The following is a 14,658-nucleotide window of genomic DNA, read 5'->3' as shown; positions in this document are numbered from 1 at the left end:
GGACACAGACTCATGTGCACCAGTAATGAAACATGCATCATGCATTTAGCAGCATGTTACCAAGGTCTCGGATTACTCCAAAGGAAGAGCAAATTTCTAGCTCCCCTTTTGGACTGAAATTCACTGCTTGGCTATGCTGAGAACCTGCAAGCAGCATGAAATTTAATGTCTTAGAAAGCGCAAAATTACTTTTTAGTTTACATGGGTTTCCCTTGCCATTTTTATTTTGTCATTTCAGGTCCCTTCAAACCATGTGACCATCTGTTTGGTAGCTGGCTGATCAGAATTGGAGTGTGGACCGTAGTGGGTTTGACCTTTATTTGCAATGCACTGGTGTCCGCTACAGTTTTCAGATCTCCATTGTATATGTCCTCCATAAAACTTTTGATCGGTTTAATAGCTATTGTAAATGCCTTGATGGGTCTGGCTAGTGGAGTACTGGCTAGCGTGGATGCCTCAACTTTTGGTAGCTTTGCTCAGTACGGAGCACGGTGGGAAAGTGGAATTGGTTGCCAAATAACTGGCCTTCTCTCCATTTTTGCTTCAGAGGCTTCCATTTTCCTCCTTACCCTAGCTGCACTTGAACGTGCATTCTCTGTAAAGCATGCTACAAAGTTTGAAACAAAATCCTCCATTGCTAGTGTAAAAATTGCCATTTTCTTTTGCTTTATGTTGGCACTAATCATTGCAGTGGTACCACTCCTTACTGGGAGTGAGTATGGGGTTTCTCCGCTTTGTTTACCACTACCATTTGGAGAACCCAGTGCTATGGGCTACATGGTAGCACTGGTATTGCTGAACTCCCTTTGTTTTCTGGTAATGACTATTGCTTATACAAAGCTCTACTGTAGTTTAGAAAAGGGAGAACTAGACAACATTTGGGATTGCTCTATGGTCAAACATATAGCCTTGCTACTTTTTACTAATTGCATTCTTTATTGCCCTGTGGCCTTCTTATCTTTTTCCTCCTTACTAAACCTCACTTTTATCAGCCCAGAAGTGATTAAGTCAATACTGCTAGTGATTGTCCCACTGCCTGCATGTCTAAACCCACTCCTTTATATACTTTTCAATCCACACTTTAAGGAGGACTTGGGAAGTCTGCGAAAGCAAACTTTGTTATGGAGGAGATCAAAACATGCTAGTCTGATCTCTGTGAATTCAGAAGACATAGAAAAACAGTCTTGTGACTCAACACAAGCATTGGTAACGTTCACAAGTGCCAGCATATCATATGATATGCCTACCAGCAATTCACTAATGCCATCATCTTATCAAATGACAGAAAGCTGCAATCTTTCATCAGTTGCATTTGTTCCATGTCGCTAGTTTCAGTGGCAGTACAGAAAATACCTATGTTTACAAAATTTTTAATCCTGAAAGTAAGTATGGATGGGTGCATACAAACTAGAGAGTGCCTCTGAGTTATTGTTGCACACATCAGAAAACAATGACAAAACTTGCAGCAGGCTGAAAATCCAATACTTGAGCCTTCTCAGCCTGCTTCCAAAATGCTCGGATGAAGAGAGAAACTGAAAGCTGCTGCATTTTGTGCAGTTGTATCAGCTGCTCTCTTTTAAAGTAGCACTACTCAGAAAGGGCTTCAGTTGGCCAAGAGCAAAAATAGCATGTTAAATTGTTTTCCGAGCACCACCTGATACAGTTTGTTTTCAGGGGTTGGGGGGTTTTTTCCTGTTTACTGTAATTTGGTTTTAATAATAGTTTTTCAGTGCCATGATTGTTTTTATAAGCATCTGTGTATGGTCGTCATTCAGCAAGGTATCTAAATGGAGGAGTAATCCTGTTCAAGTCCTAAAGGTTTCTGCAGAATAGACTTGGATGAAGTTCCATGTTTGATAAAGCTGATTTAATAGTTTAACGGGCATTGGGTTTGTTTTTTAGAAGTCATCTGACTTGACAAAGCATTTTTAATTGTCAGCTAAACCTACAAAATTAACATGGTGTGAAAGAAGTTAATCAAGATCCTGTCAAGCGCTTAAAATGCAATTGTAAATGGCAAGCCATTGTCACATGGGTATTTTTCTAGTGAGGTTCTGCACGGTTTGGTCCTGAATTGCTACCGTGCCAGTAGAATTACTCCCAGAATTCCTGCTGATAAAATTAGCAGATGACTCATAGAATTTGAAGGTGGAAAATACTGCATAGAAAGTCATCAATACAAAAAGACTGGCATGCTGAGGGCAATTAAAGGACACCGAAGGCACTCACATAGAACCATTCATTTAAGGTAATTTGTCTAGGAACAAAAACTGTAGTCCTGCTCATGGCATGATCTGTGTCCTACGAAACAGTGATTCTAGAAAGCTTCTAGTTCATGGTCACTAGTCAGTCAAAGATTTAGAGGCCACTGTGTCCTTCTGGGTAAGGATAGCCAATATCCTTAGCCAAGGCAATGTCAAGTAAGAGTGAAGAGGTTGTATGATCTGTGTTCTTAGTGCTGATGCAAGCACTACTGGGATAATTCAAACAGTTCTTGCATTCACATGCTGTAGAGAGCATTGTGAAATTGAAGAGGATATGAATATCATAAATTTAAAGCAGTTTAAGAAAGAAGTGATTTGATTACAGTTTGTAAGTAGCTACTTCTGGGAAACAGAAGTTTGAGAGCAGAGAACTACTCATTCAAGAGGAAAAGAATCTGGTAAGATCAACTGGAAGTTGACATTAGGGATATGCAGCATAGAAATAAAGGTGCAAATTGTTGACAGTGATGGTCATTAGCTAGTGGAACTATCTGTCACCAAAAATCTCTAAATTCAAATTGGATATATTGCAAAAAAATTTATTGGAGCAGCTGTTGGAATTCAGGGACTTCTGATGGCTTTAGTTTAGGAAAAGGTTAGATTAGATTAACACAGAGTTTCTCTCTGGCTTTAAATCTGTTAATACTTTGCTGAATCAAGGCATGTATGTTTACACATCAGAAGCATCCCAGTTAGAGGGAATAGACTTCAGGTCTTTGCCAAGTCTACTGTCAAAATATCTCGGACAACAGAGCCACCTTCACTTCCCTAGAATATCAGTCTTTGACCCTGGCCAAGCCATCAGCGAATATTCCAGTATTCTTTTCTCAGAGCTGGCACCTTTTGCTCAAGTGAGCTGATCATTTAATACACGAAAGTGCACAAATTTACTTTTTTTTATTGTTAAAAATAGCTCCCTGAGGAGTAACATTTAATAGCCCAGTACTCACTGCTCAGTTAATGGCCACTCAACCTCCAGGTGAACGAGACTAATTTTTGAACATTACCAAGGTTAGGCTAGCCCAGTAATTAAGGTAATCAGTTACAGATGATCTCTGTTGTTCATCTGTTACTGTATATAAAACTTACTGGGACTCAAAGGATGTATTTTCACAATGAAGAATTTGTTGCCAATGATGGATATGCCTTGATTTTCCTGTCCATTCACACTGGCATATTTTTAGTTTTGCAGTTACAGATGGCATCAGTTGACTTTGGCTGACATGTTCATCCTTCAGGAAAAAAAAATGAACCAATGCCGAAATTATGTATGATAAAGTCAGCTGAGTACTTATCTTAATCCTTTATCTCTTGTGGCTTTTGAAGCAGTGCAGCATACAGCTGGAGAACGATGCCTGAAACCACTTTGGATTAAACAGAGGATCAGTCAACCATTGCACAATACCTATTACCGTGTTTACTTAGCTTTAATTTAACTGGGGTCCATCTGTGCTGCATTGCTTAATGTCAGTGAAATTCCTTTCAGCTCGCTATATTTAAGAAGTTTGTAAAGTGATTTGAGAAGCAAAATAATGTTATAATTCTAAAGACTAGTTAAAGAAAGCTTCTTTTATCAGAACTTTTTTAGCTTGCAGAAAGTCCTAAAGGCTTTGTGTCTTATTTTTATAAGCATGTTTGAAATATTTTGATCAGATATTTTAAACTTGAAATTGTTAAAATTCATTTAATAGATTTTTAAAGTAAAATGTGTAAATATAGAACTGTATTTATTATTACAGTGAAATGCAACCACAGTAAAGTACGTAAGATTAAGCCCTGTACAGTTTCATATTGATATTTGCTATATTTTCTGCTCATATATATTACTAAATTCATTATCTGTAAATAACATAATGTAAATGTGTAGTGATTGTAAATAGGTGACATGCTTTCTTTTCTATCAGTGTTCCAAACATATGTAAGTTGTAATAAAATGTGACTACATGGTAAAGAGCATTTAATCGGGACCTAACACCTCACAAAATGGCATGCATCCTCAATTAATCCTTCCCAAGTTATCGTAATACTTACGCTAACCTCCCTAGGTGTCCGAAATTTTTGGCAAAGTATAAATTACAGGTTGCATGTTCTCATTAGGTGTCCGGGGAGCAAGAAAAAAAAAGACTAGTGTTTCATTTCAACATAGACTAAGTCTTTTACCAAAACTTCACTCACAGACCCTTATGAACAGATCCTGCTCCCTATGCACACTGTTCATAGCTCAGTGATGACCTCTCCCAGTTGCTACGTGCGAGACTGGCACTGCCAACCGTGTGACAAAGGCGTGCATCAGGTCAGGCGATGGACGTGCATGAGTTACCAGCAGGCTTCAGACCATATTGGACCACATGAGAGATGAGGTTCTGCTGCACTAGGCTGCTGCTTCTGGTGAGACAGCACATTCTCCCACATGCATCCTCATATTCTCTCCAATCCCTCATGTGGCAGACGAAGCGGGTCAGGGTTTACCAAACAGCTGGCAAAGTTCATCTGGTACACGGCGGAGAGGCAGTAGCAGCATCACATATGAAATGCGTAGGATGCAGATACTAAGGGCAAATGAAAGGTGGGGCCAAAACATGGGACTTGGCAAGAGTCAGGTTGCTCAGGTTGCACTAGAAGTTAACAGCTCTGTTGAATTAAAGACAGGCAGTGGCTAAGCACAGTCATGTCATCATCTAGGCATCAAGGAAAGGCAAGACAGTGGATGCATTCCTGTTAGGAGGGACTGCAGCACAGGACAGTTATGTGTGCTTGGTTTTTCAGAGATTGTGATTGTAGGTCATTTCTGAAAGAACTAGGTGAAATACCAACAAAGTAAAAACTGAGAAAGAAGAAAAAAAAATAGTTAAATGATCCTAGATGTAAATTAATTTTAGCAGGGAGTGTGCAGGTTCTCAGTGTAGATAAGGAGGGTGGAGTCATTTCAGCCAGAAGGGCCAGTGGAGAAGTAATTTTGGTGGGTGAGTTTCAGAATAGTCTTAATGAGGTGGGACAGAACCAGCAGTGAATGGGGATGAGAAAGGCATTAATTATCTTTACAAGGAAAAAAGCAGAAGCGTGACAAAGATAGCACAGGGGAGTGCATAAGCCAGGGAGGAGAGAGGGCTTCAAGAGACAGGATGCAAACAGGGGCAGGGTTTTATGGGATATTAAGAAGGGTGGTAGATTTTGTGAAGGATGAAAAGCTCAGAGTGGGTACAAAAGGATGGAAGCAGTGTGATGGATAAGGAGATTGAAATGGTAAGAAAACAGGCAGTGAAGATGCTTTCACATGTACTTATTTGCACCAGACAGCGTAAGCAATATGGCAGGGGCCATAAGGGAGAAGAATGAAATTGTGTTATTTGAGGAGGGAAATACTACAGCTTGAGCATAAAAGGGAAAGAGAATAACTACAAAGGAAGAATGGGCTGGTTAGTGAAAGCCTCAGTGCAGAAGGGGAAAAGAGGCATCAAGGTTATACATCTTGGTACGTGGAAGAAAGATTTTTATTTTTGTACCACATAGTGAGCGGTAGTGTCTGTAGTCAAAACTTTGGTGTTCCAGGTAATGTACTATCACACCTAAGTACAGGTGACTTCTCCCTTAAAGCATTCACGCCACAGACATGTAGTGTTATCTGCAATAACAACTGAAGGAGAGTTTACTGCAGGCTCATGCGATGGGTTATGTAGGTAGAGCAGACAGAGCACGCCATCTGCTCACTACTCTGGCACACTAGATAATACATGACTGAGTTTTATCTGGGAACTCAGTCCTCAGGGAAGGTGCAGATACGTGAATGGCCAAGGAAAAAGAGCTAGTCAGAGATACAAGTGAAAGCCATAAAGAAGATGGGATCACCTGTAAGAAAAATGGATGGGGATAAAGGCCAAGCCTTAGCAGACACTAGCAGAGGAGCACAGAGAATGACGCTGCAGGAGAAGTGCTGCATCAGCTGGGCATGCGGCTTCAGACATCATTCCCAAAACGGGGGACAACATCCCTGGGTAATATGGTGGTCATACTTGATCTCGAATTGAGACCAACCACTTGCACAGTCCTTGCTGTTGCTGCTGCTCCATGTTTGCTCTCTGCCTTAGTGGCCTACATAAACTAGACAGCAAGCAAGCTGCTGCCGCACAAAGTGTCCAACTCTCTCCTGTCCATATTGTCTGTCATAGGAATTGCAGCTTTACAGTATTGGGCACCACTTTTTTCCTCTGACTGTTGTATGAAACACTGGAACAATAATGTCCTAATCAGACATTTCTCTGTCATCAGTTTAGGTTGCTGTGTGAAAGTTAAGGTCCTGCTGAAAATCTCATTACTCAACCACTTAAGAAAGGCTCAAATAATTAAAAATGTTTGTGGCAAAATTAATGTTCTTCCTTCAGGAAAGCACTGGAAGACAAGGAAGTGGAGACAGAAGAGTAAGAACATGAGTACAGGAAAGCTAACAATGAAAGACCAGAACTAGGATCACAGCAACAACAACAACAGTGTTAGAAAATCCTTTGCAGATCCATGAGGCACAGTGATTGTGCAGATGCTCAGGTGCTGCAGGAGAACATAGCTCTCAAACTCCAGCAGAGCTGCACTGCTTCCACCAGCAAAGGATGGACCAGCATCTCCACCAACCACAATAAGCACGTCGGGTTCTCTTTCAATAAACATGTGCCAACCAAGGGACAAATCTGTCATTCTGCAACAATGTTATTGTAAAAAAATAATGGGGGTATTGTTGTATATTATCTAAACTAAGCCTAGGAAATTGATTCAACTCTTTATCTGTCTTTGCTAGAACAGAGTCCCAGTTACATGAGATGAGAAATTTTAAAGAAAAATGCAAACTTACCCATGCTAATAAATACAGTAGAAGGAATTCCATGTGTTATACCTAACGCTTGCAAGTTTACTGGAAAGAAAAGGCAGTATCAACATTAAGAACATCTTGTTCACATAATGAGAATCACAGACTTGTGCTCCAGTGACTCTGGAGACGTAGGAAATTTGAGTACGTTCCCTCCATAAAACAATTTGTTGTGGCATTGTCACAATTATCTAAGGATCCGATCTCAGTCATAGGAAAAAACAAACATTAAGAATATTCCTCTTGAGAGCTGGCCCACAGCCAGGATTTCTAAAAAACTCAGTCACAAAGAGTCCACTCAAAATCCCTATTTAATCTTTTCACAGGTGGCATCGTTTTCCACTTGTCAAGCAAAAAATATGTTTCATTAACAAGGGAAAAAACTGTCCATCTGTGAATCTAAAGACTTCCACTAAGTATTATGCATGCACATACCAAGAGTCTTCTCCAACTGGCCTTGAAAGTCTCAGGACTCCAAAATTAATACTTGAAGGAAGTTTCAAACATCTCCTTTTTCATCTGGTGTCATTCTTGATATGTAATCACTGTTTTGACAGGTGTCTGCAGTTACTAATTTGGTTCCATGCATAACAACAGCTTCTCACGACTATCTATAGCTGTCAGTGCAGTTATTATCAGCATTTCCAGTTTATGAACTGACCTTTTCCTGGAGGAAGGAGCTCTCCCAGCCTTCTAAGAAAAAAGTAATTGGGAAGATTGTTCTACTAGAAACAGATTTCATCTCCTGTAGGAAGTACCACAGCCTTCTGTGAAATTCTCCTAGGCCTCTTTTCTGGTTAACTATGAAAATGAACTCCAGAAAGTTTTGTGTGGCCGGGGAATGAATTCTAGGATATGAAAGCAGTCTTAAGTCTGCAACGTGAACAAATGCCTCAGCACTTCTCTCCCTGAACATCATGATCAGTCAGCAAACGAAAGAGGAGCCAATATCATTGTACCAGGGAAGTACATAGAAGAGACGATCGATGAGAACGTGTCTAAACCATGGCAAACTAGCCAAGTGGAAGAACCAGCCACCAGCATCTTAATTCATGAAGTGGGAGGATAGTTCCCTGACTTAATTGAATGCCCTACTGTGAGTGCAAAGTATGAGGAGTTTTGCTTTCTTTGATATATACTTCTCCCAGTATACAGACAATCCTCCGTATTTATTGTTGGATTTTCCCGTGAGTGGTTTGGGGGTTTTTTGTAGGTTTGGGCAACTGGCGATATTCTGGAGTTTGTGAGATTTCAGCATATTCCTTAATATTAATGTGTAACTACATACAAATTTTATACACAGATTCTTGGAGCTGACTATTCGTCAAGGAAATTGGCCATTGCTTGCCACTAGGGTAGTCATAGTTCTACACATTTGCTATTTTGTTTGGTGATGCCACGGTATATTTGATACTTGTTAAATTCAGTGTAATAGATGAACAATGTAGAAGGCTCATTTGTAGAACTGAATGAGACAGAAAGCCATTTCCTTAAAAATGGAGTTTATATACTTACCTCAAGTTTCTCCTACAGCTGCTTGAAAATCATAGGAAGCTTGAAGAAAACAATAAAACATCAAATTTTCCACTGGACTTGTCTCCATTTTGCAAACAAATTCAACACTAGTCCGTGGAATATAGAGAGGCTTGAGATGCTCCAGCTGCCAGAATGGTCATCGCTTATGTTCACACTTGAAGATCTAAAATTGATCATAGTAGGTCCAACCCCAAAACACAAGACAATATAGCAAGTCAAAGTTTGCAAGACCTACCCTGCAAGAAAGCATCTCAGTTTACAACTTCCAGGAACAGTGTTTAATCTAGCAATTGTCATTCTGACCCAATTTGCTAACTTTGTATTTTAAAAGCCAAAAATAGGACTACATTCATGAAAGTCCATTTAATGTCATTCAACTTCAGTATGAATTTCTCTAAGGCCAGGGCCTAGTTCTCCCCACCTTGGGCAGGGTTTAGGCACTTCCTTTACAGTATGGTCTAACTCCAGCGACAACTGAAGTCAATCAGAGTTTCCTGCTGGAGACCAGGAATCCCCATATGCCTGCGTAGAAACTCCCGTTCATATTTTAAAATGCCCTGATATGGTGAAATACCCTGACTGTGTAAGCCCAGTGAGGAGGGGACATCCTCAGAGAGTAAAGATACCTTTTTGGCACTATCCCATTCATTTACTGCACACTGCAAAATGCTGTCGCCTTGAAGGCGGCTCTGGACAATTTCTGTGTTCAGCCACAGATTCACCCAAACGCTGTGTTACCTTCCTGTTTGTACAAAATCTGCTTCTCTGGGTGACGCTGGTACTTCCTCGCTGCTATTTCTACCTGCTGCTCTGTCCCACTCCTCTCGTCCTTCTGGCTAAGTAATACCCAAGATGTGCCTCTGGCACATCAGTTTAGATTCCAGAAAGCTTTGCAGTTTTGGGCACGTGTGCTCTTGCTTGCATTTATCCTGGTGAAGGGGACTCCATATCACCTCCTAGCTTCAAGTAACTTTCTTCCCAAACTACAGAATAACAGTGAGTTACTGGAGGTGTTGATGGTATAGGCTGTAAGTCTTGGTGTCCTGCACACATGGAAACAGTACTGTCAAGTCAGAATAGGCTGATGCAGAGGCAGTGACAGGAATTACCCAATCATACATTGCACTAATACATGACAACTGCAGTCACAGGCCGGTCAATTGAAATTTTTCATCGGATTTTGTGGGCAAGTTTGCACTGGTACCTGCAAAGCCAGTCTAAAACCATTTCAGGGAGCCGCGTACTCAAGGAGGTGAAGACCTTTTTCATCCCATATTCATTTTAAGAAATTTAATTTTGCCTGTGCACACTGTGACAACTATTTAACTATGTCTCTCTGCCACCTTGGTTTTGAAGAATAAGACAGTCATAATGTTTTAATTTTTTTCGCTCTTCTAGCACAGACCATTACAGCTGAGAAAACCATCTTAATAGGAAAATTAAGTGAGGAAGTAGGGATCCATACGGATGCACAGCACGGGGTGAAATCTCACAGAAACATGGAGTCCCCTGCACGGGTTAAAGACCCCCCATCTTGAAATAATCTGCAAGCTGCATGACTAGAGAAAGAAAGAATTAATCTATGGGGGCGGGGAGGGGGGGAGGTCGTGGAGCACAGGGGTGGTAAACTGGCTGGATAAAAGTGTTATTTGGGGAAATAACTCCAGTATGCAAAACTGATTACTTTGAAAGAGAGATAGATTATCAGGACCAGGGGCTAAGTCACAGAACAGGGTAACTGCAACTAATACCTCATTTCTACCCTTTGTGAGGAGTTATTCCTCTCTTACTGGAGGAGTACACTAGGAAAGAGAGCCATCCAATGCCTACGTTGTGAAACCAAGCACCTCAAAAGCAGAGGGAGTCAGGTGACTCAGTTCTCACTGAGCTGATCTGGAAATAACAGCGATCTTGAAGACCTTAACAAGGAACAAAGATCTGACACCAAATCTTCCTCAGCCGTGTGCAATGACCAGGCCTTTCTCTTGCTTACTTTAATCAGAGCATTTTCCAACAAAGACGTTGAGGGAACTATAACCATCATGCTGTGCAGATGTGGTATGAGGAGAGTATCTGGAGGAAACCTCAGCAATGATGCCTATGCCAAAAAAGCAATGGTGCTTCCTGTTGAGGGGGAAAGCAAAAAGGTCTGCATTAAATTGCTCCTACACCCGAAATGTGTGAATATGGGAGCAGATCTCAAGTATGATACAGAAGTACATGGTTTATTTGCCTGAAAATTGGCAGACTTGGGTGATGTAATACACAGCCTTATTCTCTAGCTGTCTGTCCTCCATCACTACCGTCTCCCAAAAGAACACAGCAGCCCTCCTAGCATGCCATTTTTTTGATGTAGTGCACGGTAATGGAGCTGCTTGTCATCCCCTGGACACGTAAGGGTTCGCTGTGAGAATTGTCAGTGTTGTATTTTGAACAGCCTGAAAGTCTAACATGGACACAAAGCTTCTGCTCACCTGGAGACCCAGTCCTGCTCGACCTGGCCACCCAAGTGGGCTTCTCCATCCAGAGGGATGGATCCTATTCTGGAGCCCTCGTGCCTGTGCAGTGAGTGGTGCCAAAACATCTGCCCCGGGAAATGCCACCTCTGGAACTGGATGCAGCTTCCGTGGCTTCCTGAACAAGCAGCTTTGCAACTGAAAGTCCTGAGCCCTCCTTGCTCTAGGCTTAAAAGTACTGTAAGCGGAGCACTTAAACAGAAATTTGCCCACCTCTAAGACAGCGAACACGGAGAGGTTGTATAGAGGTTGAGAGGTGGAATTTGGAAGAGGTCCAAGAAAAGATAACGTTTGAAGAAGCTGGAGCAAAAGCATTTAAAAACCCTCATAGACACCAAGTGCCTCATTCCAAAAAGCAGCAAAGAGAAACTGAAATGGCAGTGGGCAAACTGTGTATGCACCCATGTGCTGGGCACAGGGGGTGACTGTCCAGTACCCTTTATTGGTATTGCAAAAGGGGGAAGAAAGATCTCCAGTTTTAAAGACAGACACGTATGTGCATCCACAGTATGACACTATTCATGGAGCACCAATCAAAGAAAGAGGATAAAGATACTCATGCAGAAACAAAGCATTTCCATGAAAAAAATCATTAAAACCCCACCTTTATACAAGGGTCAGTAGAAAACAAACAAAACAATAAATCGTTGTGTTTTATTGGGTTCATCAAGTGTTAAGTTTGGTGAACTGACAAGCTATTCAACATTCAAATACATTTTTTCTTCTATTCACTCCACTTAAATAGGAATTGGTGATACTAGCTTGTACAGAACTGAAATACAGGTCAAAGTAAACTACCACTATTAATTATTTAGTTCTATCCCTCAATACTGCTTTTCTACCTACAAGAATTGATAGGCTTTCCCTTGAAAAACATTCTCTCTCCTTCTCCCATACTCTTGACACTATTCTTTACACAACACTGCTGGTGTACGTAGGCCTTTCCAGGTCTTTAAGCACTTTTTCCCTCCTCGGAGGGTTTTACAGCAGTTAAGAAGTCCATTTTGTGAGCCACAGGTGAACTGTTCTCAGTATCGATCTCTCTCTACATTTATTATTATCTGTGTTAGCAGAGCACTTTGGAGCTTTGGTCATGGACCAGCATCCCACTGCTCTAAGCACTGTGTAAGTACAAAAGGAAAAAGGCTGCTTGGACACTCTCGGAGCTAAACTCTGAATGCAAGTAAGCATAAAGAGAAAGGGGAAAAATGGGTAAGAAAGCCTACAGGCCTTTCCAGTGTGGAATTCAGAGGCTTTGCAAGGACCTTCTGCACTTTGGTGGATTTCGGCAAGTTTTTATTTCCATATCAAATACTCTTTTTTGCACAGTGAAACTTGTCATGTTTGTAGGCAGTGAACTACAGCGTAGTCCTAAAAACTGTTGCTTTATGGTAGAGTGAAGCATTTCTCATCAAATCTGGGACCTCATAAATGATACACTAGGTCTGATTATTTTTTTTTTAGAAGGTAAATAAGTGACAAACAATAGAGCCATTGTCCACAAAGTACCATTCTTACACCAAGAGTCTTTCATAATGACAGCAGCATCATAAAAGTGCTTTGATCTACGAAGGATCTAATATCTTTGTTTCCTATTAACATAACTTTCTTTCCCAATGGAGCACAGAGCATTTCTGATAATGGCAGTCTATTAGGATAATTAGAAAAAGATTGTTCAGCTCTATTTCCCCCTTAGAGCTCCCTGGCAAATTTCTTCTTTCGTGTCATTCAGATTTTCTACCCCAAATACCTCTGTCATAAGGAAAAAATTTAAAAGTTTCACATTTTATGGCTCAGAAGTTTAGGCTGCCAATGTGATGTTAACCAGCCATTAAAAGATTCTGAAGGACCCAGACTGAAAATTAAGCCATCACCTTTTAAAAAACTAATAATTTTTTTTAATGTGAGCAATATTTTCAATAACTATGTCATAGATCTTTTAATAAGGTAGCAGGAATGTGCCCTGGGTTTATTTGTGAGGGAGGCATGAGAAGGCATTACAGGAAAAGCTTGCCCCAAAGGATTTGTGGGTGTAATATGACCAGAAGCAGAATTCATATGACAAGATGACAGACAGAGGAAGACACTTGCTAAGAGAGTATTCCCAGACATTCTGCTGCAAACCTAGATTTCTCACTGTGTCTTGCCATGCGATACTCAGGCTTTCGCCTCTTCCATCAGAGATGTAGATCTGAGGTCGCAGGCAGTTAGGGCCAGCTGGAGAAAGTCGATCTTGTTTCGCCAGGCACCTAGTGCCACCGTGTGCCTCACGGCCATTGTGAAACACTTAATTCCCTTCTCAGTTTCTGCTTCAGTGAGCGATCCCTCTTCCAGAAGGCTCAGAAGGACAATTTGAGGAAAATCCCTGTGCGTATTTGGGGAATTCTGGCAGAAGGGATGCTCCCAGGCTCTCTCACGGTGGTGCTGGTGGAGACGGGCACAAGGCTGGCAATGGGAGCCCTCAGGCTTCAGTGGTTTTCCATCTGAAACACAGCATCCTTGATCAGCAAGATGGTTGCCAGTCATGGCAAAACACTTTTAACTGCAGAAAGGAAATAATCAATGAAGAGATCAAATGATAAAACTGATCAAAGGGCTCCAACATTATAAGAGAAAAGGATCTCATCAGCCATGCTGAGGAAAATTATAGGAGGAAAGCCAAAGGCACAGAAAACAGACCCCAGCCAAGCAGATCTGCGAAAACGGGGACTAGGAAATCATGTACAGAGGACTCTCATGTCCGTCCAGAAGAATGATCAGGGAAACAAGGAAACTAAGTGTATTGGGACTTACGTTTGTTCATATTTATGCATTTATTATTCTATAGGAAGCACATGTTCCTGTTTGCTTCAGCTACATAAAAGAGTATGCTTTAAACCCAGAGTATTTAGAAGGCTGGAGATGGGACAGGGATGTTCTGAACCTGTTGAAGTGTTACAGTTCCCAATTCCAAAATCTTGAGGCAGGTGGGACATCAGAAAGTGGGCTGGAGAAGCCAAGAAAATGGTCAATACTGCAGCCCAGGAAGTGTGCAGGTGGGCAAATTACAGCAGGGATGTATGACAAGAGACTTACACTCCTCAAAAGCCAAAACGTCCTAGAACATATCGCAATTTGCACATTTGACTGCTCAGTCAAATTGGGATCTTCATTGCCATCACCACCACAGTTTCTATAAGCCAGATGGAAAAATAATCACTTTATTAGGAAAGCATCCCCTCTTTCACCCTGCATAACTGTTTATGTACTTGTTCTTCCATCAGTCCTGAGAAGGTTGACATTTCATGCTAGCTCAAGGGACTTGAAGCAAAAGAGATGTGAGCTGCACCAGAAAGCTTCAGCTCAAAGAGCACTGAGGCCAGCGACCAGCTGCTGCCTCTTGCTGCCTCCAGGAAAAGGCATCAGGATCCCACCTTCTGCAGCTTGGGCACCCAGGATTTCCAGGATCCCAGCTCCATCCAGGAAAGAGCCAGGAGGCTCCGGTCAG

The 14,658-nt window shown here is 41.4% G+C and overlaps 1 protein-coding gene across 3 annotated transcripts in view; it reads left to right on the top strand.

Annotated features, from left to right (window-relative positions):
• LGR5 (leucine rich repeat containing G protein-coupled receptor 5) overlaps positions 1–4,215 on the top strand; it is a 95,518-nt gene extending 91,303 nt beyond the window's left edge. For all 3 annotated transcript variants that reach the window (XM_052774506.1, XM_052774505.1, XM_052774504.1), the window contains one exon: positions 239–4,215. In XM_052774506.1, coding sequence (XP_052630466.1) covers positions 239–1,329 — 1,091 coding nt within the window. In that variant the 3' untranslated portion in view covers positions 1,330–4,215. The remainder of the gene's footprint in view (positions 1–238) is intronic.
• The last annotated feature ends 10,443 nt before the right edge of the window (positions 4,216–14,658 follow it).

This window comes from Harpia harpyja, chromosome 23 (genome assembly GCF_026419915.1).
Source record: "Harpia harpyja isolate bHarHar1 chromosome 23, bHarHar1 primary haplotype, whole genome shotgun sequence".
In the NCBI taxonomy this organism is placed as follows: Eukaryota; Metazoa; Chordata; class Aves; order Accipitriformes; family Accipitridae; genus Harpia; species Harpia harpyja.
The sequence above is the reverse complement of the archived record's forward strand: the minus strand, read 5'-3'. Positions and strand labels throughout refer to the sequence as shown.